Genomic DNA, 26,629 nt, shown 5'->3' with positions numbered 1-26,629 from the left:
CACAGCAAAACAAAACATAATTTGCAAAATTGACATGAAAGAGTGCGACCAGAATATTTTTTACATAATTTACACCCCAAACACCCTGCATCTGTTTCAATGGAAATCAAAGTTAAAAATACGTATTTTGTTCTCACTAACAACTTTCATGGCAGCTCTGGTGTCAGGAGATGTTTTGGTATTATCTATTCATATCCCCCAAAAGGTTTTTTCAAGAAAAGTCTTCCTTAACTACAACATTGGTAAACTTCACAAAAGTTTGCACATTAAATTTAAATTCCTCTCACCCCTAACTTCAAGGCAATGAGTTTATTTACAGTGAGTGGTATGTACATTTTTCTTCCAGGAGCTCAAGTACTAGACCGTAGATTTCTTTGAGAGAGAATGTCGTTTAATGATTTGGAAATGTTACCCTTAAAGGCTTTTCAAGTCTGTCCCTCGTCTCCTGCTGCTCATGTTTGAACTCTGGCAAGCCCAATGAGTGATCCACTTCCGTTTTATTGCTAAAAGTAAAACATATAAATCGAAGGATGTCACCTCAAGAGTAGGCCCACGGAGTTGTATTACTCAATCTTCCCCAAACATTTCCTGAAGTTCTTGTTGGATGGATCGCGGGAAGTCCAGGAGCCGTATCGTAGAAAAGTACATTGAGTGCAGGCACACATGTAACACCAGTGCAATCCTTAAAATGGTGATCCCTCATTTGCATAGGTGTGTGACACATGTAAGTGAGGGAAACACTTTTCCTCTGCGCCTGTGCCTATAATGGATGGAGGACCAAAAGCAAAGAGCCTGTCAAGAGGCGCACTGACTGTGTGCCACAAATAAAAGGTGCACAGTCAGTGTGCCGCGTAAGGGTCCCCTTCTGGAGGGGGTAAAAGGGGTTCGCAGTCACTCACTGCGCCCACCTGCAGGGGGATCACTGTCCCCTTTGAAAGAGCAGGGCGGTTGCTGCCTTCACTGTCAAACGCAGACCGGCTATTTCATTCAGTGAGTCCCATTTTCACTAATGTGTTGCCCCCAGCCAGAGCATCGCATGTTCTCTACTGCCCTGTGGGAAGTTCATTACCAGTAATAGTGTGGGATGTTCCTGTCAGCATCTGGCGTTCCTAATTAAAGGTGTGCCACGCCGTAAACAAGAACAGTGCGTCCTTACTGTAATAAGGCCCCAGAATTCCATCTTGAAAGTGCATGCTTTCACAATTATTCTGAAACTGATATTTGAATTGATTTTTCAAAAGGAACAGTTGTGTATGCTGATTTCAAAGCTCTTTTGATATGATTGTTGATGGATATGTTTAGGTTGAAAATGGCAGGCATTGTTTTTGTTTGGGATTGTCGAAGGTTGAAGTGATATCAAGAAGAAGTTGGAGAGAAAGATCTGAGGGCAAAGCCAGAGTTCAGTTGGTTGAACAATAGGAAGTCTGCATGTGAAGGTTCTTTAGGTACTGCAATTATGACACTAAACTATCATTTGATGTTAGGTATCATTTTAAATGTTTGAAGTTACAAAAAGGGAATACATCTAAGCAAAATAGGATGTTACCAACATGCTGAGGCAGGGATATATTTAGACAATGTGTTACGTTTCCCACTACAGAGATTGAATAGTATATGTAGCAAGAAGATCCATGTAGGACTCTACAAAGAGTGTGTTCTTTTCTTTTCTTTGCAATTTGTTTTTGCTTCTGATATAGAATGTTTTTAAGAATGGTTCTGTGGCCATTTTGATGTTTTGAATTAACTGTTGCGTTTACCACATGGAACCATAGCTCTCCTCATATAAAAATCTTTAGGTCTTCTCAGTTTGGTTGAACAATCACTTTATAAGTGTCTGCCTATTGTCACAACTGCAAGATGAACGGAAGGCTATGTGTGTGTGTGCGTGTGCATGCGTGTGTGCGTGTGTGTTAAATGTGGTGACAACAAAGCAACAAAGGTAGTCTTGCAACACAAAAGGTGTAAAGCTTTGTCTGCACAGTGACACCTATGTCATGTAACCGTCATTGCAGAACAGTTATTACAGATATCTTGAATATGTTGTTAATACAATCATCCAAGGCTTATTGGATTGTGAAGGCTCAAGTTCAAACTCTGGATAAATAAATGTTAAATAAACATACCGACTCGCCTTTGGGTCCTGGAGGCCCTGGCTGGCCATTAAATCCTGGTCTTCCTTCCCTTCCTGGTTCACCTGACTGTCCTGGGAATCCAGGTTCTCCCTTGTCACCCTTAAGATCCGGAGCATAGAAGACTTCCCCAGGCTCTCCTTTGGCCCCAGGGCTACCGAATAATCCTGGTGGTCCCTCTGGTCCCTACAAAAGCAGGAAATACAAACATTATTTTAAGAAATACTGTGATTCTGTTTCAATTAAACGCTTCTGTGAGTAGTCCTTAATGTGCATCTTTGAGGACTTCTAGCATGCATTGTTTTCATTCATTCAAATAATGCGCGAGGTGAGATTAGAAAACGAACACTGGTAGCGAATTAATGAAGGAAAATAAGTAATAATTAACAACAAGGCACTGTTTGCATTTAGTGAAATTATGTCCTATTAGAAACGAGCAAAACCTACATAGATATCAACAAAATGGAAACTGATAATGATCACTAATAAGTGAGTAGTAGTCTGATAAGAATGCCTGGCTCTTTAATAGTCATATATTTTGACATTTGAGTGTTAGCCTAAACTTTACTTCAACAATTCATCAGGCTTAATTTATTTTTTCAAAGTAGTGGTATGGCAACATCATTCAAATAAACTGGCAAGCATAGTAAGTGTATACTGCCACCATTGCCATGTCTACGAATGGCAAAGATGTTCATCTATTATAGGTCATATTCACAAAGGTAGTTTCAGCCATAAACATAATTGTTTTGGGTGTAAGAGAAGAACTTTATAGACAAGGAAAATGCCCCCCCCCCCCCCACCACAGAAAATAATGTAAAAAGTGTGTGTTCGCACATGATGGTCAATTCCCCCCTTTGTGGAAATGTACATCATGTGGAACACCGAGCAGGGGGGACAGGATTCTACAGGAGATGTTGCATGAGATCCCCAGAAGTGTGTGTGGGAGCTTTTGCCTGGAGCAGCTATCTATGAGTACGTCTGTGAACGATTGTGAATAGAAACAAAACAGAAAAGTACGGTAAATCGGAAATGTAAGTCTCTACCGTTACTTATATATTTGTTTTCATGAACAGAACCAATTCTGCCTAAGGTAAGCACTTATTATTTCCTGGAAAGGTAACATAAATGAATATGCGGTCCTTGATAGTGTTTCAACCTAGTGAATCACAAATGAAGAAATCCTATTCATTATGCCCCAAAGTCTCTGAAGAATTCACCGTTTCGTTTTGCAAAAAGGTTCCTGCTGCACACTTAGCAAACTGAAATGCAAACTGAGCAAAGCACAACATGCAGTTCCTAATGTATCACTATTGATCTTCCTTTTCCTGATCTCAGCTTCTAATGTATTATTGTCTTTTCTTCTGTGACAACCTCTAATGGCTTCTGGTCATGTTTGTGCTATATAAATCCACATAAATAAATAAATAAAAACAATAAAAAAATACAACCGTATTTTGTTTCAATTAAGTCAAGTGGACTTCAGCACTGGTAGACATCTTGCTGAATGCAGACTAAGAAGAAAGTCTCAGTCTCAAAGAGAACGCAATTCTATAACCCCTGTAAATCCAGGAAGTAGCACATGGAATATGGAACTGAGGCTGAATACATGATAAGGCCGATCACGAGTGGCCTAGTAACAAGGTACAGTCATACCTCAACCGGTATTACCTCTACTGGGCGGTTCTGAGTTTTCATATCTGGAATCGGGCATAGCATGAGGAAAGTGGTAGTACCACACAGTTTTTTGAGTGTTTTTTCTTTTTCGTAGAGTTTCCCAGCATATTTCCGGCTTCTTTTTGAAAGTGGATATGTGCCTGGAAATGCTGCAAACCCTTTGTGGCCAAAAGGAGGAGTTTCATGCCACAAACCGGTTTGTGGGGCCACTTGTAATCAGCCCCTAGGTATCAATCATGATACATGATGTGGATTGGTGGCATAACAAGGTCTGCAGCGGCGCATAAGAAGATTAAAAGACTCATTTCAGGAAGATGAGTGCAAGGTAGTTGTAGGCTGAGAGAAAAAAATATCTTAAACTGAACCTTGGTTCCTAAACAACATCATAGGACGTTCAAAGTCTCTCAGTGCAGCAGATCTTGACCGCATGAGACATCCGCATGAAGCCTCTCTCATTCCGGACACCTTAACAACATCTCTACACAGCACATCAGGCATGAAGCCCTTTCCCCAATACTCTCATCTCCTCACACTCTGGCACTCCCTAATCAGCAGCTTTTGTCTCAAACTCTACACGTGCGTCAAAGTTGCCTAATCATTTCCTTAATGGCCGAATCCATGTTCAAATTTGACATAATTTCCGCCTTCTTAAAAATCTCGCAGTGGTTAAAGTTGTTGCCTAATAAACTCATTTTTTTAACCCTAACCAGATTATCTGCTGATGGGATGGCATCCTGAATTTTTGTGTGACTGTACCACTTGAATGACAACAACGTCACTTAGTAGCTCCTCTGCAGGTTCTGCTCACAGCAAAGAGCCGAAATGAGTTCAACTTCCGTTCTGGCTGAGTCACTTGTCCTTCTGGCCTCCGGGCCCTCTTCCACAGCAAACCTTACATAAAAACTTTAAACAGGGCTCTAAATTCCACAGTCAAAGTACAGGAAATATGAGCAACAGTGGGTCACACTGGGATACACATTGGTAAAACAGAACATAGCTATGAAGTGGGGAGTAGCTGACATTCCACCTTCAGGAAACTGGGTGAGGGACCCAGACAAATGTATGGTCGCAGAAAAAGAGATTTTCAAATCTAAAGATTGCCCCAAGAAGTGGGATAGGAAATGGGGAAAATGGAATGTTTATAGGGGTGACCTGTGTGTCTTACCGACCACGGGAATGGAAATGACGGAACGACGATGGGACAGAAGGGATACAAATGGCTGAGTGAAACTGAGCTTCTGATTGGTAAAGTTTGTAGACAACATAAGTCTGACTGGGTAATGATCGCTGATATATATGTGACTGGTGTTGCTTTCTTTCTAATAAAAACAACTGTTAAAAAAAAATACTGGAAATATTGTAAAGGCGGGCAAATATTGCCAATTCAGAGGATCCTCATCTGTACTCCCTACAGCCGCAACTGGACTGGTGCCAACCCATCAACAATTCAGCCACAACATAAAAATACATGTCTTTCACCAAGACATATATATCTGAAAACATAATTTCCTGCCCTGCAATACACTGATTTGAGGATGATCAGTTTCTTTCTCCTCCTTCCTGGACACAGTCACTTTGAAAGCATCTAATGGATATTTATTTTTTATTCCACCTATTGCATGCTACACATTTTCTACATATCATTGCATGTATTTAATAAAAAAATGAATACAATTGCACAAATGTCTTTTTTTCTAAATAAAAACAGCAGCCTCTATGGTATACTAGCATAATTTTAAATTTTAAAGATCACTACCAAAATATTATAGCCAGGATATACTATAGATAGACTATAAAAGTATAATGGAGATACGTATAGGGTAATGATACTTAACACATGTAGAACCCTTGATAACAGATATATTTATACATACATATTGATAGATAGATAGATAGATAGATAGATAGATAGATAGATAGATAGATAGATAGATAGATAGATAGATAGATAGATAGATAGATAGATAGATAGATAGATAGATAGATAGATCGACAGACAGACAGACAGATGTTTTTGAAGGTACTTAGATGTGGAATTAAGAACGATAAATCTATACTTACCTATATACCACCCTCCACAATATTCTGGTTGTTGATATTTTGGGAATTATATTTTTGTGCTCACTAGCCTAACATGCAACCTTAGGCACACCCATAACAACGATATGTGGCACCTTAACACAATTAATATATGAAAAATACAGAAACATAACAGTCCAAGTTGCATATATCCATTGATTTCACATTTGCATATGAACCCCCCCGGGACCTCATCAAAAGTATGTTTAAGATATTTACTTACAGGCAAACCTTTAAGGCCATTGAATCCAGGTAATCCCTGATCACCTTTAAAGCCTGGTTGTCCAGCAGTTCCTAAAGATAATATCCACAAAAAGCAATGAAAGTATTCAGTTAACATATTAGGAATAATCTAACAGACCACAATAAAAAAAAATGTGAAGCAGAAAAAAAATGCTAGCAGGTAAAGAGCCTTATTTACAGTTTGCGGGACGGGATAATCCATCAAAACATGATGGACATCCCGCCTGCCTTATTACACGTATCATAGAACATAATGCGCGTGTAATATGGCAGACAGACATCTGCCTTATGTGTAATGGGGTTCCTGTCGGCCAAACTCTAAATAAGCTTCAAACTCATTAGAGATAAAAATAACAAAAATAATTCAAATTAATTATATATCCTTAACAAGAGAGTGGCAAATTACTTCAACTATAGTAATATGTTGTTGGTAATGGCTGAAATCCTTTTGTACAACTCTTTCTCTGTGATGGCATCTGGTACCACAAGCTGCTGGGAATTATGATTGGTTTCAGGTTTACTCTCCCTTATGCTGACCTCTTGATGGGCTCGTATCAGAGGGAGCATGTCTGGTGTCATTGGGCGTCTCCACGGCTTGACAAAATGCATTAATGGGGGAAATAGGTTGATGAGTTTCTCATGACTTGGACAGGCATGGGACAAAAATTAGAGGGAGTCTATGATTATGTGAATACGAGTGATCAGAAAAGGCATTTTACTTTTTGCTCAGTAAAGAAAATATTATACTTTTAGATACTGAACTTTACACCAATCATAACAAGACTGAGAGCAGAATGTTCCAAGAAGAGAAGGCGTGTAACTCATTGCTTTATGCTACACACTCACATCCAAGGTCACAGATTTAGGCAATGCTTTCTGGAGAAATGATAAGAGCTAAGAAGAATTGAAGGAAGGATTGACAATTCAAGAAAAATGTCTTAAATATGAATGCTAGAATTACAATGAGGGTTTAAGGTACACAAATGATACATACAGCTATGAATAGGACACTGGCAATTGACATAAATAGCTAACTTAATCCTAATAAAAGGAGACAGAATAACACAGCTGCAGAATCACGGGATAAAAAGGATCATATGGCACAGATATTGGTAAGTTTTGGAATATTCACATATAATAAACACAGGGGATTGATAATTAATGAGGAAACAACATTTACATGGATCACAAACCACTGAGCATCATCTTTTGTAGGTGTACTAGTATTAGGAATATTATCAGTTCAAGTTACCCTGTTCAGGACATTTCTAAACATTGACCCAGATCCCTCAAAATGTTTTTACAAATGTTGGAGTTTCACAATGAAGTACATTTGCCCTTAACAAAACACAGTTGTTTTCATTATAACACAGGAGCCAAACATGTGGTTAGAATGCACAAGACTTGTAACACCAAAAATGGCACATATGCCCTCATCTGTAAATGTGGCAAGATTTACATTGCCAGCACTAAAAGGCTCTGAAAGATCATATCATAGAACAGATCAGACCCTGTTGATGTACATTACAAAACATGCTGAATCACATGCTTGGACTTTTATGTAAAATTTCATGGCATCCTGGACATACTTTAGGATCCTAGATGTGGGAATAGAGAGCTCTGCTTACGTATGAATGGGCCACTTTGGATATTGAAACTGAAAGCTCTTATAAAGGAGCTTAATGTGGACTATGAGCGTCAATGTTTTTTGAGGGGTGAATGGCGTTTACAAATAGTATTGAACATTCCTAGTAGGACTTCAAAAAAGTGAGTGTCAGGTAATACTAGCACACATGATTAATATAATAGTGCTTACATACAGTGCAGAGTGAGCAAGGGAGTAAAACTTAAACAAATCCTTAATCATATCCAAACGTATAAGAATTTGTGTAAGTTTCCCTTTCACAAACACACACACACACACACACACTACACACGTATTATGTACAAGGACTACAATGTGATTCTCACATGCCAAGGAAAAGGCATTTTTATTTAAAAACACCCAAATTACCCTGACATCACATATCTTTATATAAGACTAACAAGGCTAATGTCAGTATATATTAACACTACAGAAATATTTTAGCAAGAATAGGCTAATCGAATAGCTAGGATATAGACATCACTAATAATGAAACACCATAAGAATCCCAGTACCTACTTGTGTTACAAATAGTTTACAACAACCCAAATGAAGGGCATTCAGTTTGTGAGCACGTCTGCAATTATGATACAATTGCTTAAGTTAACCTAAGTATGACAACTGTGATATCATATAGAACACTTGAACGAAGGACAGTTTTGCCCAATAACCATTACAAGGAGGCTGAGAATAAGAGATAAACGAGCAGTAACCTATGCAGAATTGGTCCTCTATTTCGATAAGCGTATACAGACTTACCTTGGTGCCTATGGAACACACCATCAGCTCTAGACATTTGTACAGCCTTGCAGGATCATCCATTAATAGATCATACACATTTCGCCTTTTTTAAAGGTTTTTGCAGAATGGCACAATATATTTCAATAATTATTACCGCCATGGATCGGAACGTATCGAAATGTAACAGCTAAACATGAGAAGTAAGTAGCCAATTTTATAGCTGAGCCTTTATCCTCTTCATTAATAGGGTTAGGCCTGATTACGTTTGTATATAAGCAATACACTTAATGTGTATGCACTTAATAATAATGCGGGTATACTTTATCTGTAGCAGTGTACATAATGCTGTGAGCTTTATCTGTCATACCGGTATAGTAAGTTCCTTGCTAGACTTACATACCAATAGTAATACGTTTTCATATGCAAAACATATAGTTTACCAAATTTTTACACTTTACTTGTATACACATTGTAGGAAGCTGGCTCTGTATATACTATACCAAAGTAAGGTATAGTGTGCACAGAGTCCAGTGGAACCCCAAAGGTGGGCAGAGAAAAAAGTTAATAGCACCTTACACTCTATTTGTGGTAGAGTGGTCGAGCAGTAAGGCTGTATCAGAGGACAGTGTTAAGCATTTGTTGTACATCCTCAGTCAGCAGATGATTTCACACACTCAAAGACTGAACTTCAGACCAATTGTTTTTGTATAAAAGTATTCTTTTAGTTATTTTATTTTCTAGAACCAAGCAAGCCTGGCACAGGTAAGCAATAAATACTGTACAGTAATAATGCAGTTTGTAAACAATTTGAATTGTAATTGTATATGCACTTTGTTTGGATTACAGTGCTTGTACTGAGAATGCAATGCTTTGGAAATACAGTACAGCCAGTCAGTCAAAGTACTTTATTTCGGTAACATACCATAAAAAGGCCATACATACACAATAAAAGCAACACAATAACAAAGGATAATACAAGTAAAACCTTATGTTAAAAATCACATACAAACAGTGCCTGCAAAAATTAAAAACATCAAGTAAAACACCGAGATGTCAGTATGTAAAATATCTAAAATTGTATAAAAAGTGTGACACCTCCTAGAGAGTGGCCCTTAGTGCAAAATATGAGCTTCCAGCTTTAGTATTGCACATCTCGTGTACCACATAGATTGAAGAAATCTTGCTGTGGCAAAAACTATCAGGGGGGAAGTGTCGTATTTAAGAATCCTGAAGACCTCCCTGTAATCCCTAAGGCCCCTAGCCCTACATAGCTGCAAAATCCATTTCTCCCTAGCCCTAGCGTAAGTGGGGCAGACGAGCAGAACGTGCAGATCTGTCTCACTGCCGCTCGAACACCCCGGGCAGGTACTTGCCATTGAGGAGGCGTTCCGCCATTTGTGCGTTACCGCCCTCAGTCGCAATGCACTGTATCTGAACTGGATGTAAAGTTTCTTAGCCAAGGAGGGCTGGATATCATCCAAAAAGACTTCAAAGCGGGGATAAGCCTTGATGTTCAAAAAGGTGTCTGTTAGCCTACCCAACGAGGGATTACTTGATGTAGACTCCGTGCGGTACCTCCTAAGAGCTACATTCAGTAGTTTTTTAGAGAGCAAAGGGCAGGCGTCTTGGGGAAATAACCACATGTCTCCTCTGCCTAAAGCATGACAGAGGTGCTTGATGTAATTCAACCAGGGTATTTTCCCCGAGGTCCCCCTCTGCAGAATGTCTCTCAGGTCCTCCCTATAGCTCGAAATCTCAGGAGTCGCCCAAAGACGCCTCCAATACAGGAGAGGGCGATTTGCTACAATCTCCTGGATTGGTACCAGGCCCAGATCCAACCGCAGAGAAATTAAGGGGGAGCTCACAGGCAGACGGAGCAAACACCTGATGAAACTATTTTCCGTGAGCGTTATAGGGGCAGCTGATGTATGGCCCCATAGCTCCACGCCATAGAGTGCGCCCCCTCTTGCTTGGGCCTTATAAATCTCAAGGGGCGGGCTCAGGAGTTTTAATGAAGTGTCATTAAAAATCTTTAAAATACCACCCGATGATTGGGCCAGCTTTAGGTTGGCCCTAGCCTTATGGGACCCCAGTCCATTTTATCATTCAGTGTGACCCCCAGGTACTCAAAGGTGGACACACGGTCCAACACTGTTCCATTCATATGCGGGCGAGGGCAATTGGCCAATTTATAGTTGTAGACCATCAACTTTGTTTTCGAGATATTGATCTCCAGATTTCTCAGGTGACAAAAGGAGCAGAATGCCTCTAATGTGCGCTGTATACCCCCTGGCGATTTTGACACCAGGAGAGTATCATCGGCGAACATTAGGGCCGGTATCCGTCTCCCCGCTAAACTGGGAGAGTCCAAATCTTTTGCTCCCGAGAGATGGTCTATTAGCCCATTAAGAAAGAGGGAGAAGAGGGTAGGAGCCAGGATGCACCCCTGCCTAACTCCCCTCTCAACCGGGAAGGGGGCCGACAAATCCCCGCTCCTCCCATACCTCACCCTAGCATATGTGGCCTGATGCAGTCGTTTGAAAAGGTGGCACAAATAAGGGGGGGCACCCATCGCCAGCAGTAAAGCCCACAACTTATCCCTATGGACCAGGTCAAACGCGGACCGAAGGTCCACGAAGATCAAAGACAAACTGCCCGCCCCGATAGTGACCGTCTTCCAGTAGACCAACTGTAATCTGAACAGTTGGTCTATGGTGGAAACCTTTGCTCGGAAGCCCGCCTGAAGGGAGGTTAGGATGTGTTGGTCATCCATCCAACTCTGCAACCTTGATAACAGAAGGCGGGCAAAGATTTTCTGGAGGACATCAATCAAACTTATGGGGCGGTAGTTAGCCGGGTCGAGGGGGGAAGCTTTCTTGTGAATGGGGTTTATTTCGGCTCCCAGCCAGGTTTCAGGGATCTCCAAACCCTGAAAGATGGCATTAAAATAAACACAAATATAGGGAGCCCATACCTTTTGTTCACTACAATAGAGGTCGCCGGGGATCCTGTCCAGACCCGGGGCTTTTCCTAATTTCAGGCTACCAAGGGCCACCCGCACTTCATGGACAGAGCAAGGTGGGCAGACCCGAGCCGGGTTTTCCAGGAAAGCCAATTCTGAGGGGCGGTTTTGCAATACGGCCTCCTCGTGGTGGTCACTGTGGCCACATGAATACAGGGGCTTAAAATGGTCTAGCCAAGCGTCTTCACTAAGGTTAGGGATGATGGCAGACTTCCCCTCGGCCGACCCGACTCGCACAAGATTCCAGAATGACCTGAAATCTCGGGTTCCCAATGCCACTCGGATATTATCCCACCTGGCGGCTTCCCACTCAGCCCTAGCCTCCTTAATCAAAGTTTTATACACCTCCCTCGCCGTTCTAATGCTAAAGATTGAGCCCGATTTGACCTCCCTAATCAAGCACCTCTTTGCGTAGCTGCATGCTTTATTAAACCAGTGATCTCGCCTCCTTGTCCCATCGCTCCTAGCCCCCAAAGAATAGAAATAGCAGGCCAGGGTGCCGAAAAGGTTGTTATGTATGTCTTGCAGCCCCTGGGAGTGGGAGGGGAGGGGTTTGCACACTTCGCCCAATAGGTTAGAGACCTCCGTGAGAGAGCTTACAACGAGTTGATATAATTCTGCCAGCCTCTCAGGAGCCAGTGCAATCCTCTCCCATCTAACTCTTCTCCCTCCCGCTACTATGACTAAATTACATTTGTAAAAAACACAGAGCCACCCAATCATCCCGCGAGGACTGGGTACAATATTGACAAATCTACATAAGTGTCCCCTAAGGAATTATTTCTCAAATATTTCTTATTTATAAATAGTCACAGCAAGTGAACATATGTTGAACAATACATGGGATTCTTCTCAAATATCATTATTTATTCTGATCAAAATTCAGTATGGCAACAACAATACTACTAACATTTTAAATCTCATTGTAAGTAGTATAAAACATCTTTTGCTTCATTTGCATGGACAAATAAAATACCATACATCACAGATTTTTCAAAAGGACATATAAACGTTTCAAAAAACACAAAGGTTCATTTGTGAGCAATTCGATGTTTAAGCTTCGACGTTTCGGTCCAATATTGGTTTAAGAATTCCCCAGGACCATCTTCAGGACGTAAACGTTGCACATCCCTAATTACAATGCAAAGTAAACATAATCAATGAAAAACCCACTTAGTATCTGCTCACCCGAAAAGACACCAAAAAGTGAAGAAATGAATCCTGCATCACCGTGTATACACATATACAATTGTCTAATCAAAGAGTGCTCCCCCAAAGTGTGACTCATAACACATAAAGATCAGAAACCAAGTAATTACTAAAAAAGTATTCACAGAAAACATACCTAATACTCCCAGCCGGAAGTTTCAATTCGCCAACTGACCTCAATGTCCAGGCATCTAAAAATACTGAAAAAGCCACCTACTAATTACAAAACAGCTTTCTCATATGCTTAAAAATAGTCTGACTCAAACAACTCAGTATTGTACTCACTCTCTTACAGAGCTGGTGTTCCCAATCGTCGACCCTATACAATGGAATGAAACCCCAAGCAAACACTTAACGTCTACTCATAAATGACTTCCTATAAGAAAAACAATCGAAGGAACCCAAAAGAGGAACTTACAAACTCAGTTCGGAATTTTCAATCTGCAAATCAAAATAGAAAGACACACAATAAATATGGCATGTCCTTCACCCGTTGTTAAAGCCTAAAGCAGCCACCAACAGCGTGATAATGTAAAAGAAACACTTACTATCCACGTCTGTGTATCCTAAGTTGTACACCTATAGACAATGAGAAGGTATTAACTTCTTAGACTCAGAGATAGAACCTTTCCATTACGGATAAAGCCATAAAGGACAGAGACTTACTAGAGAAGGTAAACGCTGCCGCCACATACCGACCGATATTCTTCGTCTGAATCGGATCGGAGAAGCGCCATCCTATACGAACAAATGGGAAGGCGTGATGATGTCACAGAACGTTCTAATATCGCTGCCATCTTAGAATGGTGTCGATAGACCTAATATCGAATCTTTAAATATCACTTAGTATTTGATACAATGACTCATATGGTGTCGCTGGTCAAGATATATAAATGCAACATCCATACATATATCGGCCCAGATTAAAAATGCGAGTCCAAATGTATTTGAACTCACTCGCGATGGTAGCGTTCTACAACACCATCTTGGAATAATAATCAACAGATATAGGACAGTATTTATATGACTTAGTCAAAATACATATAAGCTCACTCTCATTGGTAGCATACCATAACATCTTGGAGCGATAACCAACAGATGTCGGAGAATCTAGGGTGCAATCAAAGATCAAAGTGAATCTAGTGTACCACTATCCAAATGATGTAACAAGATATAGGTACACAAAGTTGTATCTACAAATTATAAAGTTGCCAATGTGTGCCATTCGATAAGCGAGTTTAACCCCTTAGCCACAATGTCACAAGACCAAATCCACCTATTCTCTTTTAAGGTGAGCAGACGGTCAACATTATGATGTCGTTTAGTACTTTTGACCACATCCAAGACAAACCATTCCATATCAGACGGTAATTGTGCCTTTTGTTGGTAATGTTCTACTAGTGGAGCAGTGATCACATTGCATCTTATGTGAGATTGGTGCTGTAAAATTCGTTTTTAACCTCCTGTGTGGTCTTTCCGATGTAATTTAGCCCACATGGACATTGAAGACAGTAGATGACATTTTTTGTGTGACAATTTGAGTGATGATACAATTTGATTTTTTTACCATTACCCACACAGTCCGTTGTAACCTTCGTTGTTGTACATGCAGCACAATTCCCACAAGGATAATGACCAGTGATAGGGACCAGACCCCATTGTGTCTGAATTGAGTTAGATGGAGGTCCTTTATAGGCTTTGACTAAATGATCTCTCAAGTTTCTACCCCTCTTGAACGCAAACCGTGGTTGAGCCTATCTAAAAAAAGATTTCTTTCAACAAACCTCAAATCAGTCGAATTAGGTTCCGAAACACACTACTTTCTCAGATACAGGGTCGTCTAGCTCAGACGACACTTCAAGTAGGGCAGGTGGTTCCAACTTTAGGGGAGGTAGAGGTCCTAATTCACCTTCTTTTTTATCGAGGGGCCAGCAACAACAGAGGGGTCGCTCTCGGAACACTCGGAGGGGTTGGTACCGCAACCAATACACGCTGTCTGATATGGAATGGTTTGTCTTGGATGTGGTCAAAAGTACTAAACGACATCATAATGTTGACCGTCTGCTCACCATAAAAGAGAATAGGTGGATTTGGTCTTGTGACACTGTGGCTAAGGGGTTAAACTCGCTTATCGAATGGCACACATTGGCAACTTTATAATTTGTAGATACGACTTTGTGTACCTATATCTTGTTACATCATTTGGATAGTGGTACACTAGATTCACTTTGATCTTTGGTTGCACCCTAGATTCTCCGACATCTGTTGGTTATCGTTCCAAGATGTTATAGTATGCTACCAATGAGAGTGAGCTTATATGTATTTTGACTAAGTCATATAAATACGGTCCTATATCTGTTGATTATTATTCCAAGATGGTGTTGTAGAACGCTACCATCGCGAGTGAGTTCAAATACATTTGGACTCGCATTTTTAATCTGAGCCGATATATGTATGGATGTTGCATTTATATATTTTGACTAGCGACACCATATGAGTCATTGTATCAAATACTAAGTGATATTTAAAGATTCGATATTAGGTCTATCAACACCATTCTAAGATGGCCGCGATATTAGAACGTTCTGTGACGTCATCACGCCTTCCCATTTGTTCGTATAGGTGGCGCTTTTCCGATCCAATTCAGATGAAGAATATCGGTCCGACTGTGGCGTCAGCGTTTACCTTCTCTAGTAAGTCTCTGTCCTTTATGGCTTTATCCGTAATGGAAAGGTTCTATCTCTGAGTCTAAGAAGTTAATACCTTCTCATTGTCTATAGGTGTACAACTTAGGATACACAGACGTGGATAGTAAGTGTTTTTTTTACATTATCACGCTGTTGGTGGCTGCTTTAGGCTTTAACAACGGGTGGAGGACACACCATATTTATTGTGTGTCTTTCTATTTTGATTTGCAGATTGAAAATTCCGAACTGAGTTTGTTAGTTCCTCTTTTGGGTTCCTTCGATTGTTTTTTGTATAGGAAGTCATTTATGAGTAGACGTTAAGTGTTTGCTTGGGGTTTCATTCCATTGTACAGGGTCGACGATTGGGAACACCAGCTCTGTAAGAGAGTGAGTACAATACTGAGTTGTTTGAGTCAGACTATTTTTATGCATATGAGAAAGCTGTTTTGTAATTAGTAGGTGGCTTTTTCAGTATTTTTAGATGCCTGGGCATTGAGGTCCTGTTGGCGAATTGAAACTTCCGGCTGGGAGTATTAGGTATGTTTTCTGTGAATACTTTTTTAGTAATTACTTGGTTTCTGATCTTTATGTGTTATGAGGCACACTTTGGGGGAGCACTCTTTGATTAGACAATTGAATATGTGTATACACGGTGTTGCAGGATTAATTTCTTCACTTTTTGGTGTCTTTTCGGGTGAGCAGACGATACTTTTTACAGGGATACTAAGTGGGTTTTTTATTGATTATGTTTACTTTGCATTGTAATTAGGGATGTGCAACGTTTACGCCCTGAAGATGGTCCTGGGGAATTCTTAAACCAATATTGGACCGAAACGTCGACGCTTAAACATCGATTTGCTCACAATTGAACCTTTGTGTTTTTTGAAACGTTTATATGTCCTTTTGAAAAATCTGTGATGTATGATATTTTATTTGTCCATGCAAATGAAGCAAAAGATGTTTTATACTACTTACAATGAGATTTAAAATGTTAGTAGTATTGTTGTTGCCATACTGAATTTTGATCAGAATAAATAATGATATTTGAGAAGAATCCCATGTATTGTTCAACATATGTTCACTTGCTGTGACTATTTATAAATAAGAAATAATTGAGAAATAATTCCTTAGGGGACACTTATGTAGATTTGTCAATGACTAAATTACAGTCAGTAGCCGTCTCCTCACGTCCTCGATCATTGTGACCACCAAGGGGAGCTAGCAGTTCTAATGACAATAAATTATGATCGCTGTCAACCCTTGGGATCACAGAAAAAGTTCTGAGACAAGCCCAAAACTCTACATTCACCAATATGTAGTCTATTGTAGAGCTTCCCCCCGGTCTATAATATGTGCTAGTCCCTGGAACATCTGGGGCCAATCTACCATTACAAGCCCTTAGTGAATATAGGAATACCAGCTTGTTAATCGCAAGAGCCAGTGGTAGTAAGCGCTTTTCAGGGTACATGGTGCAGTCCGGAATGAACCAACTTTCGTCCTCTTCCGCGGATATAGAGGGAATCCCCGAAAGTGGCTCAAAGTGGCAGTTAAGGTCTGCACCAATAATTTTATTAGCACCCGGGGGAAGAGATTGTAAAAGAGCCTCCAGGGCTTCCAAAGTTGATAGGCCCAGCTGGAGCGGATAAGGGCGCAGGTATATATTAAACACTGCCAGCACAGGCCCCTTATTGAAGTTCAATATAATACAGAGAATGTCCGGGCAGTGGGAATCTACAACCTTAACCGTGCATCCCAGATGAAAATACAGTACATATACTTTGTATGGGCTTTTTAGTAAAATTACAGGTGTTACTTTTGAGATAAATTTTTTACACAGTTCAGTATACCTGGCTATTGCACTGGGACATTTCCTGTAAACAGGTAAGTAAAAGTGTTTTGGTTATTTGGTTACAGTTTAAAAGCTTTTCGTTGATTTTCCAACTCCATACTTAGAAACTTTTAATAGAAAAAAAGTCAATGTTGTCCAATGGAGGAAAATAGTGTTATCGGTTTACGAGTAAGTGTTCGGTTGTGGGAGTTGGTGTTCTGGGTGTAGACTCAGGGGCCCTCCAGGGTCAGGGATGCACTCTTGTTACACCTTCAGTGGCACTAGGGTGACCGGGTGCAGAGTGCTGAGGCCTAATGTTATCCAATAGGCAATAGGGGGCCTCAGGTTGGTGGCTGATGACAAGTAGGCCACTTGGTTGTGGGAGCAAAGCTCCTGGACTTTAGCTCAGGGAAAATGGAGAAACAAAGTAGCACCAAAGGTACACCCTCAGTGGCACTAGGGCGGCCTGGTGCAGGGTGCTGTTTCGACATCGGGCGCCCTATTACTTGCAATGGGGATTCTCCAGTTTGCAAAGGCACTGCAGGCTCGGGGACGAAGGTCTTCTGGGTGCGACCACCACTTTGAGAGGTAAGTTGGGATGTTGTAGCTGGCTAGGCACCGTCGTTTGGGCCACCCCAGGCCGTGGGGCGTCGGGTGCAGGGGTGCCTTTTAGGGTCGGATCTTCTTACCAGCTCCTTATCGCGGTTGGGGGGACCTCCGGTTTGAGGCTGTAAACGTCGGCTGGAGGCTTGAGGCAGGTCAGGGTTCGCTGTATTTCAGGTCAGGATAGCTGGGTAGACCTCGTCGGGGTGTTTGCCCACTCGAGCTTGGGCCGTGGACGGCGGGTGCAGAGTGGTGCAGATTCGTGGTTTCCAGCCGGGGCCCAGAGGTTGGAGATGAACAAATCCGTTGTTCACAGGAGACAAAGTCTTTGGGGTGGAAGGCAGGCAGGTCCTCGGTTTTTCAAGGTTGCTGGCTGCAGAACACACCAGGTTTTCGCAGGAGCAGGTTCGAGGTGGAGACAGGCCGGTAGGGCTGGGGCCAAGTCAGTAGGTGTCTTCCACTTGTTAGATTCGGTAGGGCTGTTCGGTCCTTCTTCTTCTTCTCTTCTTATGGTTTCTTGCCTGAGGAAGCAAGGTTCGTGGAGCCCCTAAATACTAGATTTAGGGGTGTTACAGGTAGGTAAAAGGTTGTGACCAATGGGTCTCTTCTCTGGGGTGGGTACACCCCCTATTATGCCACCCTTCAGTGGGAGGGGTGCATAAGCCTCATTCTGGTTGGCTGGGTCCCCCATCTGCAAGATGGTGGGGACTGAGAGTTGTGCTTCACCTCAACCCCCCCAAGGGGAGTTGGCAGAGGTGGGCACACCTCTCTTCTTCATTTGTTTTTCCCACCGGTTCTCCCACCCAAAGTGGGGGTCAGAACCAGTGGGGACCAGTTGCTGAAAGCAGCAAGTGGCCTGGGGAAGCTCACAAAGGCAGCAAGCCCTTGATGCTGCCCCTTCGTGGACCCTGCCCATCCTGAGGGTGGAGGCTTGGCACCTCGTCCCAGGATGTGCATTGGTTCAGGCCCCCGAGAGTAGCAGGCTCTCGATCCAGGGGTACAGAAACATGTCTGGGGTTGGCAGATGAAAGCAGTCACTCAGCCTGGACACTGGTGGTAGGTCGTTTCTCAGGGAGCATCTCTAAGATGCCCTCTGTGTGCATTTTTCATTAAATCCCGCACCGGCATTAGTGGGGCTTAATGTGCGAAGAAGTTTGATACCAAACTTCGCAGTTGTTAGTGTAGTCATTATGGTTCTATGGAGTTCGTAATGACAAACTCCCAGCCCCAAATACTCTTAACCCCTTCCATGCTGATGACTGCCCCCGTCCGTCATGCATCACGGTGGGCGTGTGCTGATGCCGGCTATGGGCCGTCATGATCCCGCCCACTCTTTAAAACGGCCGCACAGAGCGAAAATTCGCCTCGCATGCAAGGGGTTAATGGCCACACTGCACTTACAATGTCTAAGAATGGACTTAGATACTGTAGGGGTAGAGGGCTCATGCACCTGTACCCTCACCACTGGTATAGTGCATCCAGCTAGAGGGTTGAATGATCTATGCCAGGGAAGTGGGGTGTAGGCTTGGCACACAGGGGTGTGTGCCTTGTCGACTTTTCACTTTGTTCTGCACCAAGACATGCAGCCTGCAATGGCAGTGTGTGAGTGTAAAGGTACAGGACCTCTTAGGGTGGCACAATAAGTGCTGCAGCCCTTAAAAGTCTTCCCTGGTCACAGAGCCCTGGGTACCTATGGTACCATTTATCAGGGGCTTACCTGTGGCCAGAGATGTCAATTGGGTTTGGGTACAGTTTTGGGGAAAGAGCACAGGCCCTGGGTACCTGATTGGCTGGGACCCAAGGCACATCAAGTCCAAGTGCATTAGTAGTCTGGCAAACAGTGGCGGGGTTACTGCAACAGAAACCCAGCTTCTCACACACATGGCAACTATTATTATACATATCTAGACTACAATATACAGGTGCCTTTAGATACTGTGGGCCCGCACCACGTGGCACACTTTATTTGCTGCTGTGCGCATAACAGTATCACCCAATAAGACTATTGTATACTTTTAGATATTAAAATACGGGTACATCTAACTCTGCTAAACATGGGATTCACCATTGAAGCAATGTACATAATATGATACACTGGTGTTGCAAGTTCCTTGTTAGACCTTTTACCTTTCATTATATACAGATATTGCCAGTGCTAGACCTGGCATCTTTTTGGCGAGTTTCCCCTGTCTTTTTGTTTTCTGACCTCCTGGTTTTGACTCTGTTTTTGCTGGTTTAATGTTTGCTTTAATCAGTGTTAAAGTGAAAGTGCTCCTAAGTTAATTTGTGTTATGAATTAGTCTTTCCATGATTGGCTATTTGTATTACTGCTAAGTACCTAGTACAGTGGACTGTGTATGCCTAGGGCCTGTAAATCAAATGCTACCAGTGGGCCTGCAGCACTGGTTTTGCCACCCACAGTTGTAGCCACATCTCAGACCTGCTACCGCAGTGTCTGTGTGCAGTTTTCAACTGCCATGTCGACCTGGAAAGTGCACTTACTTGCCAGGCACTAACCAATCCTTTTCTTACATTTAAGGCACCCTCAGGTAGGACCAGGGTACGCACCCTGGTCAGGGTGCAGTGTATGTGAAAAGTAGGACATGTACTGGTCTGTGTGAGACATGTCCTGATAGTGCAATACAGTTTATTTCATTTTTCACTATTGAAAGGATATCTGTCCCATAGGATAGAATGGGAGATACTTAGTAACATCTTACAAGTATAACTTTCCATTGGGACGTGATGAGAGAAAGGAGTTTAGTATGCCTGAACTCAGAACTTAAAAATACATCTTTTAGTAAAGATGGTTTTTAAATTGTACAGAGACTCTCTGCCACAAGAGAACAAAGGGAAATGTGGTATAAATATTGAGGCACAGACCCCAGAATTTTAGACCTCTTTTGGACCAAGGGACGTGCAAGAAGAAGAGCTGGAGAAGCTGTGAGGAGGAACTACCACTTTGCTGTGTGCTTTGCTGTGTTAGCATGCAGTGGCTGCTTCTGTCTTGGGCAGAGAAAGGACTGGACTGAACTATCTGCAACTTCATTGTTTGAGTTTCTCCAAGGGCTTGAGGTAGAGCTTTCCGCCTGTTCAAGAAGTCTCAGGAACAGCAAAGACTTCAAGTTCATCTGCTACCAGCACTTGAAACTGTGTGTTTGTGCTGCAACAGAAGAAAAAGCATACCAATGCCGTCAAAGACACTGCTGCTGGTTCCTTGTCCTGAAGGTACCAGAGAGGGCACCACTGCACCTGGTCTCACCGAAGCCCGATTCCGCCACCGAGACTCTGCTTACACTGCGGCCTGTGGGCAACGCACTTCTCACCGCCTTGCTTCAGACTGCCGCCCGGATATCCCCTGACGACGATGCCCCACGCTGACATCAATGCTAACATCAATGCCAACATCGAAGCCGATGCTTGCTTGGCTTGGCCTACCGACACCAGTGCTATTGACTCCAGTTTGTCAGCTAACGACAGCACTTCAGCAACGATGACATCACTGTTTGCACCATGACCTTCCAGCACCTCGAAGAGCACCGCATCACTCCGCACCGCAGCCCAGGTCTCACCAATGCTGCTGGATGAACATCACCAAGCCGCTGCCTGCACCGCGACCTGAGGGCACCGTCCATACCCACATTAGAAAGCGTAAGTCATTTACGTACATGGTCAAATATCATACGCCCATCCGACCCCTCTCGACCCCGAGTCGGAGTCTGAGGTATAGTCTGAGGGGTAGCACTCACCGAAGCCGTAGGTACCGCAGATGCAGATAGCGGTGTAACCACAAGGGGGGTAGATGGGGCTGAAGTTCCCGCCCGCAATAGAGAAATGAGGGGCGAGGTCACAGAAGTCAATGCAGCTTGAACACCTTTCAAAATACTAGTAGTAGAGGCTAATATAGAGGAAGGGTTAGAGGAAGAGGGTGCCTGTGAAGGGTCAGAAATAGACGGAACAGTCGGAGAAGTAGACAGCACGGGATATATTGGTTGCGGTGCATAAGGGGGCGAGGGGCGGGCATCCAAAAGGTCCTCTATCTCATCCTTCTTCACCGCTCTCACCACATAACGCCTAGCTGTTTGCAATCTATGAAGCCTATCTGCGCGCTCAATCCCTGCCTGTCTCAGCTTTATTATAGGCTCTCACTTTCTGTAACATCGACTGGATAGCTTTCTTCTGGGCCGTCTTCTCCTCTCTCATCTGTCTCTGCCGAACCTCTTTTTGTCACATCCTTAGGGAATCGAACATGCTCTGGCGACTGCGCCTAGCAAACCGTCTATCCTGCAAGTAATCTATCTTAGCTGTATCGAATGAACCGGTCAACGGCCATTGCAAATCCACATTACCCTTGGTGTACCGATGCCACAAAGTATTAAACAAGATCGGGGTAAGTCCATATTTCACATACATCTCAAAGTTGGGGGAGCCTTCTAAAGGAGCAGCTGACTCTCGGCCAATCTGGCATCAGTTGAACGACAACAACACCCAAAACATCGCAGCTTACTAAAACGCAGCATCTTGCTCACACAATCAGACACCGCCAAAGAACTCACATGCACCCGGACACAAAAGAGCAAAACAGCTATCCCCACAAACAACCACTCATGTCCTTACACACACATATTTCCTCTGGGCATACAGCCAGTCACCATACCAAACACGTGTTACCACAATGGGACAAGGCCCGTCGACCGAGTCCTGGGGAACCGGACCCTACCGCAGATGTAATAAACACTGAACAGCGCAGAAGCTGTTCCGGAGGCCGGAGGACAGATCAGCCACACGGGCGGCACTACGGACCACTGCACGGATTCACCCCGGGAGACCTGGGACCCTTCCAGCAAACCCTCCTTCCGGGCTAGACTTGGGTCCTTGCCCAGTGTTCCACCAAGATCAACCGCAACTCCGTCCGAGTACCGTCCGGCCAGATGCTCCACTACACAGGAACATCAGGCGTCCCCCCCAAACCTCCACCAAACCACAAACAGTCTGTCAGAGTGTCTCATGCACTCTGAGTTCCCCGGGGCACCCTAGCCCCTCGGAGCACCCTAGCTCCTTCAATCATCAGTCGGACCACTCACCTCCTTTTCGCGGAACCCGACCTCCGCTGTTCTCCACCGCCGGCTGCTTGGACCAACACGGTCAGCTCCCAAAGGTCCGCCTTCTGGGCCCCGGCGCAGGATCATAAGCCGGGACCTCTCCCCATCAGCAGGGTGGGGCAGCACTGCGAGAACCAAGCCCGGCATCAAATGGGTAACTGGACCCACCGTGCCAACCAGACGGTCCCCGGCCTTCTACAACCCACCTACGGGCGAGAAAGATCCTTATCGCGGGGTCCCTGTTCGGGTGCCATCTGATAAGCGTGGCTCAAAACCACCTGAGCAAACTTACCTCACTCAGATATCATTCCATAAAATAAGCTAGCCAGACAGTGGAGAAGAATTAGAAAATATTTAGTAGGCCATTAGTTTTTCTATAGAGAGGCCCCGTCAGGACTGCACTCCAAGAAGTGCACCGAGATGACTGACGGTTCTCAAAACGACAATACATTATAACCCTTACAGCAACATTAGTCACGCCCCTAATGGAAAAGTACAGGACTAGAGAAATGGTGAACAATGAGCGCACACATGAGGCCCCTGCACATGCGGGAGGATGGCTCTGTTATCACCCCCAAGGCCACAGCAGAGCCGAGACTCCGCTCCTCCCGGGCATGGGAACATTACTGATAGCAAAGAAACACATTTTCGTTGTTAGTTTTCTGCAAATGCTAACTCAAGATGAGAAATGCTGAATCCAGTGATTTTCCGCTCATAAGGGAGGGGGCATTGTAGTCGGGTCGCGGAGGCCTGTGTTCAAGATGGCGGCACAGTAGCTAAACTAATAAATTGCCAACTGGAACACGAGAATACCCAATTAGTCCTGAATACACGTGCAACACATCTTTCGGTTAGACACACTATGCTAACTTATACATCATCATGTTATGTAAATTAAGGGGCAGGAAATGCAAAACCTATCACACCGCAGCCCTGAACCCTGCTGACCCCGGCGCTCCCGACTTGAACCGCAAGGAGTTTAATCTGCAACGTATGAGACTACAAGGGCCCGACGACTCCTGCACCGACCTCCGGAACTAACACCTGCCAATTCTGGCTCTTCTGAGCTCACAGCGAGGTCCCCGACGCCCTGCATTTCTAAAGGAACTGTTTTGCGGGTCTTCCCGACACCGTAGGTGGCCAGCGATGTCGCGGTAAGTCAGAACTATTTGGATTTGTAGTTCATGATGCCGTGATAGCCCTGATCAGAGCTTTCAATTTCAAGGAACTGTCTTTTCAGTCTATTTTAGCTTATTGATGTTCCTATGAACTGTATGGTGGATTTTTATCGTTTTTGGTCTTATTTTGCACTGAAAAAATATTGGATATTTTTCTAAAACTGGTGTGGTGTGCTTTTGTAGTGTTTTCACTGCATTACTGCTTGTTATGTGCAAATGCTCTACACACTACCCCTGAGATAAGCCTGACTGCTCATGCAAAGCTACCAGGGGGGTGAACAAGGGTTATTTTAGAGGTTTGTCCCCCTTAGCCTGCCCAGAAGAAGGGTCCTTACTTGGACAGGGCAACAACCTGCCAACTAAAGACCCCTTTTTCTAACAGCCAGCTACTTGTAAGACCCTAGATACTGACAATGATACTAACAAGTACGATCATAGATGCTGCCATTATGGCAATTCACACAATGAGGGGATATTCTGTATTGTTATTTGGAAACATGCCTTGAAGCATATTTTTATTTGCATCGTTTGCACTCTATAAATGATACAATTAATTAAAATGAATAGTTGAGAAAATAAATATAAACAGCTGGAATATCATGTTGATAGCTACATTAGGATACACTAATAAGAGAATTGTTTAAACAATGTTATACATACTAATCATTTCATCGACAAAGCTTGATGGTAAAGTGGAAGACGTCAATAACAGCTAAAAAGATGTTGATCCACCAGAAGGATTGTGAATGTAAGCCAAATCAGTGACTTCATGGTAGACACCGGAGACACATCCCTGGATAAGGCAATTGGCAGTTTCAGAAAGCAGGGGACATGAGATTTAATTACTCAAGTGTTGACCTGAAAGCATCAGGTGCTCACTAGATAGCTAGTAAAGAAAAATATTGACATTGAGATGGGTAGCAGTGGCCTTCTACAATGGGACAGTGAGGGGAATCGGTTGTTTACCATTGGCTCCAGATAACAGCCTTGCAATATGTCTTGGAGTGAGGATTCCCTCAGGGATATTGGTCAATGTAGCATGTCTCAAAAATTTTTGTAAAACTTCAAAGCTACTGTTTAGAAAGAAGAATGGCCTATTTCCCAGAGCTTTTATATAGGAGAGTGTATATTTCTCCAGACTTAGGTCAGATTTACTCATGGTTTCCGTAAGTATGTCCTAAACTAGAAAATATTTAGCAAAATGATTGATTTGCCAATCCGGCCTGAATATCCAGGTGTAACATATAAAAAAGACAACAGTAAGGGCCTTATTACCAGTCTGGCGGTCTATCTCGCGCGGGCCCAGCAGTGGCGGGGCAGCCACCGCCGCACCTGAGGTCCTACTGCTGTATCATAAGTTTGGCGGTCTGACCAACATTTGACCATCGCAACCGCCAGGGAATCGAGTTCCCTGGTGGTGGCGTGGTGGTCAGGGACTCAGAATATGTTGGTGGTGCTGCTGTGGCACCGCCATGCATATTTGAGTTTCCCGACCGCCAGCCTTACATGGCGGTCAGCACCGCCCTGTAAAATCTGGTGCTGGGGAAACAAGGGGGCCCTACAGGTCCCCCCTGCCCCATGCAGGTAGGTGAATGCAGGCGGGCACATGTTGAACCCCCTGTGGCGGTCCCAGGTGAGGCAGTATTAAAGGCTCATTAAGCCTTTTTCCTGCACAGTCATACTGCCAGCCTGCCAGATAACGATCTGTATCATAATCTGGCTGGCAGGCAACATTCGGGTTTGGCAGTATGGGAGTGGGGCAGTGGTGAACCTCCCAGCTCCCTCACCACCAAACTCGTAATGAGGCCCTAAGACACAAATGCACACAGTAAAACCTTTGAGAATCAGGCCTGAAGAACAAGTTACTTAACTTCGGTAACGCTTTTTCTGGTGGATACAGTATCTGCCGTGCCGGCGTGCTACAAAAGAATTTTCCGAACGTTGCTGACGCAGGGGGATATTCACAAGGTGAGGAATCCACTGGCAGATGTATCCATCAGAAGCCTACAGCGCAAGCTGATGTAGTACATCAAAACTGATAAGGAGAGTGGGGTGTTGTTGATAATAAGCAGCATGCTGGCATTACGTTTGTGTGGCACTATGTCTATTCAGGGTGGTTAATAGATGGAGAGGTTCTGAAACAAATTAATAGTAGTAGAAAGAGGGCATGTGCAGTCATATGGAGGTGAATGAGGCAGATGCTATAGAGATGTAATTTCAGATGATGGGAAGAATGCCTGGGTCCAACCACAAAATATCAAGGGAAGCTTTAATCTTTTAGGGGTGTCCCTCCGTGATAATAAGATGCCTTAAAAGTAGTACATGCCATGCTAACACTGTAGTTCTAAAGCGAAAAGGATCATTGCTTGTTTAAAAAAGTAAGGCATTTCAGTAGATGCAGCAAACACAAGAACGTGGATTCAGTAAATAGGAGTAATACTGCGCATCACAAAAAAAAAACGTTCCTTGTGTTTTTGAACTGCCAA

General features: G+C 43.4%; 1 protein-coding gene across 1 annotated transcript in view; it reads right to left on the bottom strand.

Annotated features, from left to right (window-relative positions):
* COL4A1 (collagen type IV alpha 1 chain) overlaps positions 1–26,629 on the bottom strand; it is a 594,749-nt gene that overhangs the window by 154,112 nt on the left and 414,008 nt on the right. Inside the window, exons 24-25 of the mRNA XM_078657555.1 lie at positions 6,109–6,179; positions 2,124–2,315 (exon numbers count right to left, since the gene is read on the bottom strand). Of these exons, the coding sequence (XP_078513681.1) occupies positions 2,124–2,315; positions 6,109–6,179 (263 nt within the window). The remainder of the gene's footprint in view (positions 1–2,123; positions 2,316–6,108; positions 6,180–26,629) is intronic.

Source organism: Lissotriton helveticus, chromosome 8 (assembly GCF_964261635.1).
Source record: "Lissotriton helveticus chromosome 8, aLisHel1.1, whole genome shotgun sequence".
In the NCBI taxonomy this organism is placed as follows: domain Eukaryota; kingdom Metazoa; phylum Chordata; class Amphibia; order Caudata; family Salamandridae; genus Lissotriton; species Lissotriton helveticus.
The sequence above is the reverse complement of the archived record's forward strand: the minus strand, read 5'-3'. Positions and strand labels throughout refer to the sequence as shown.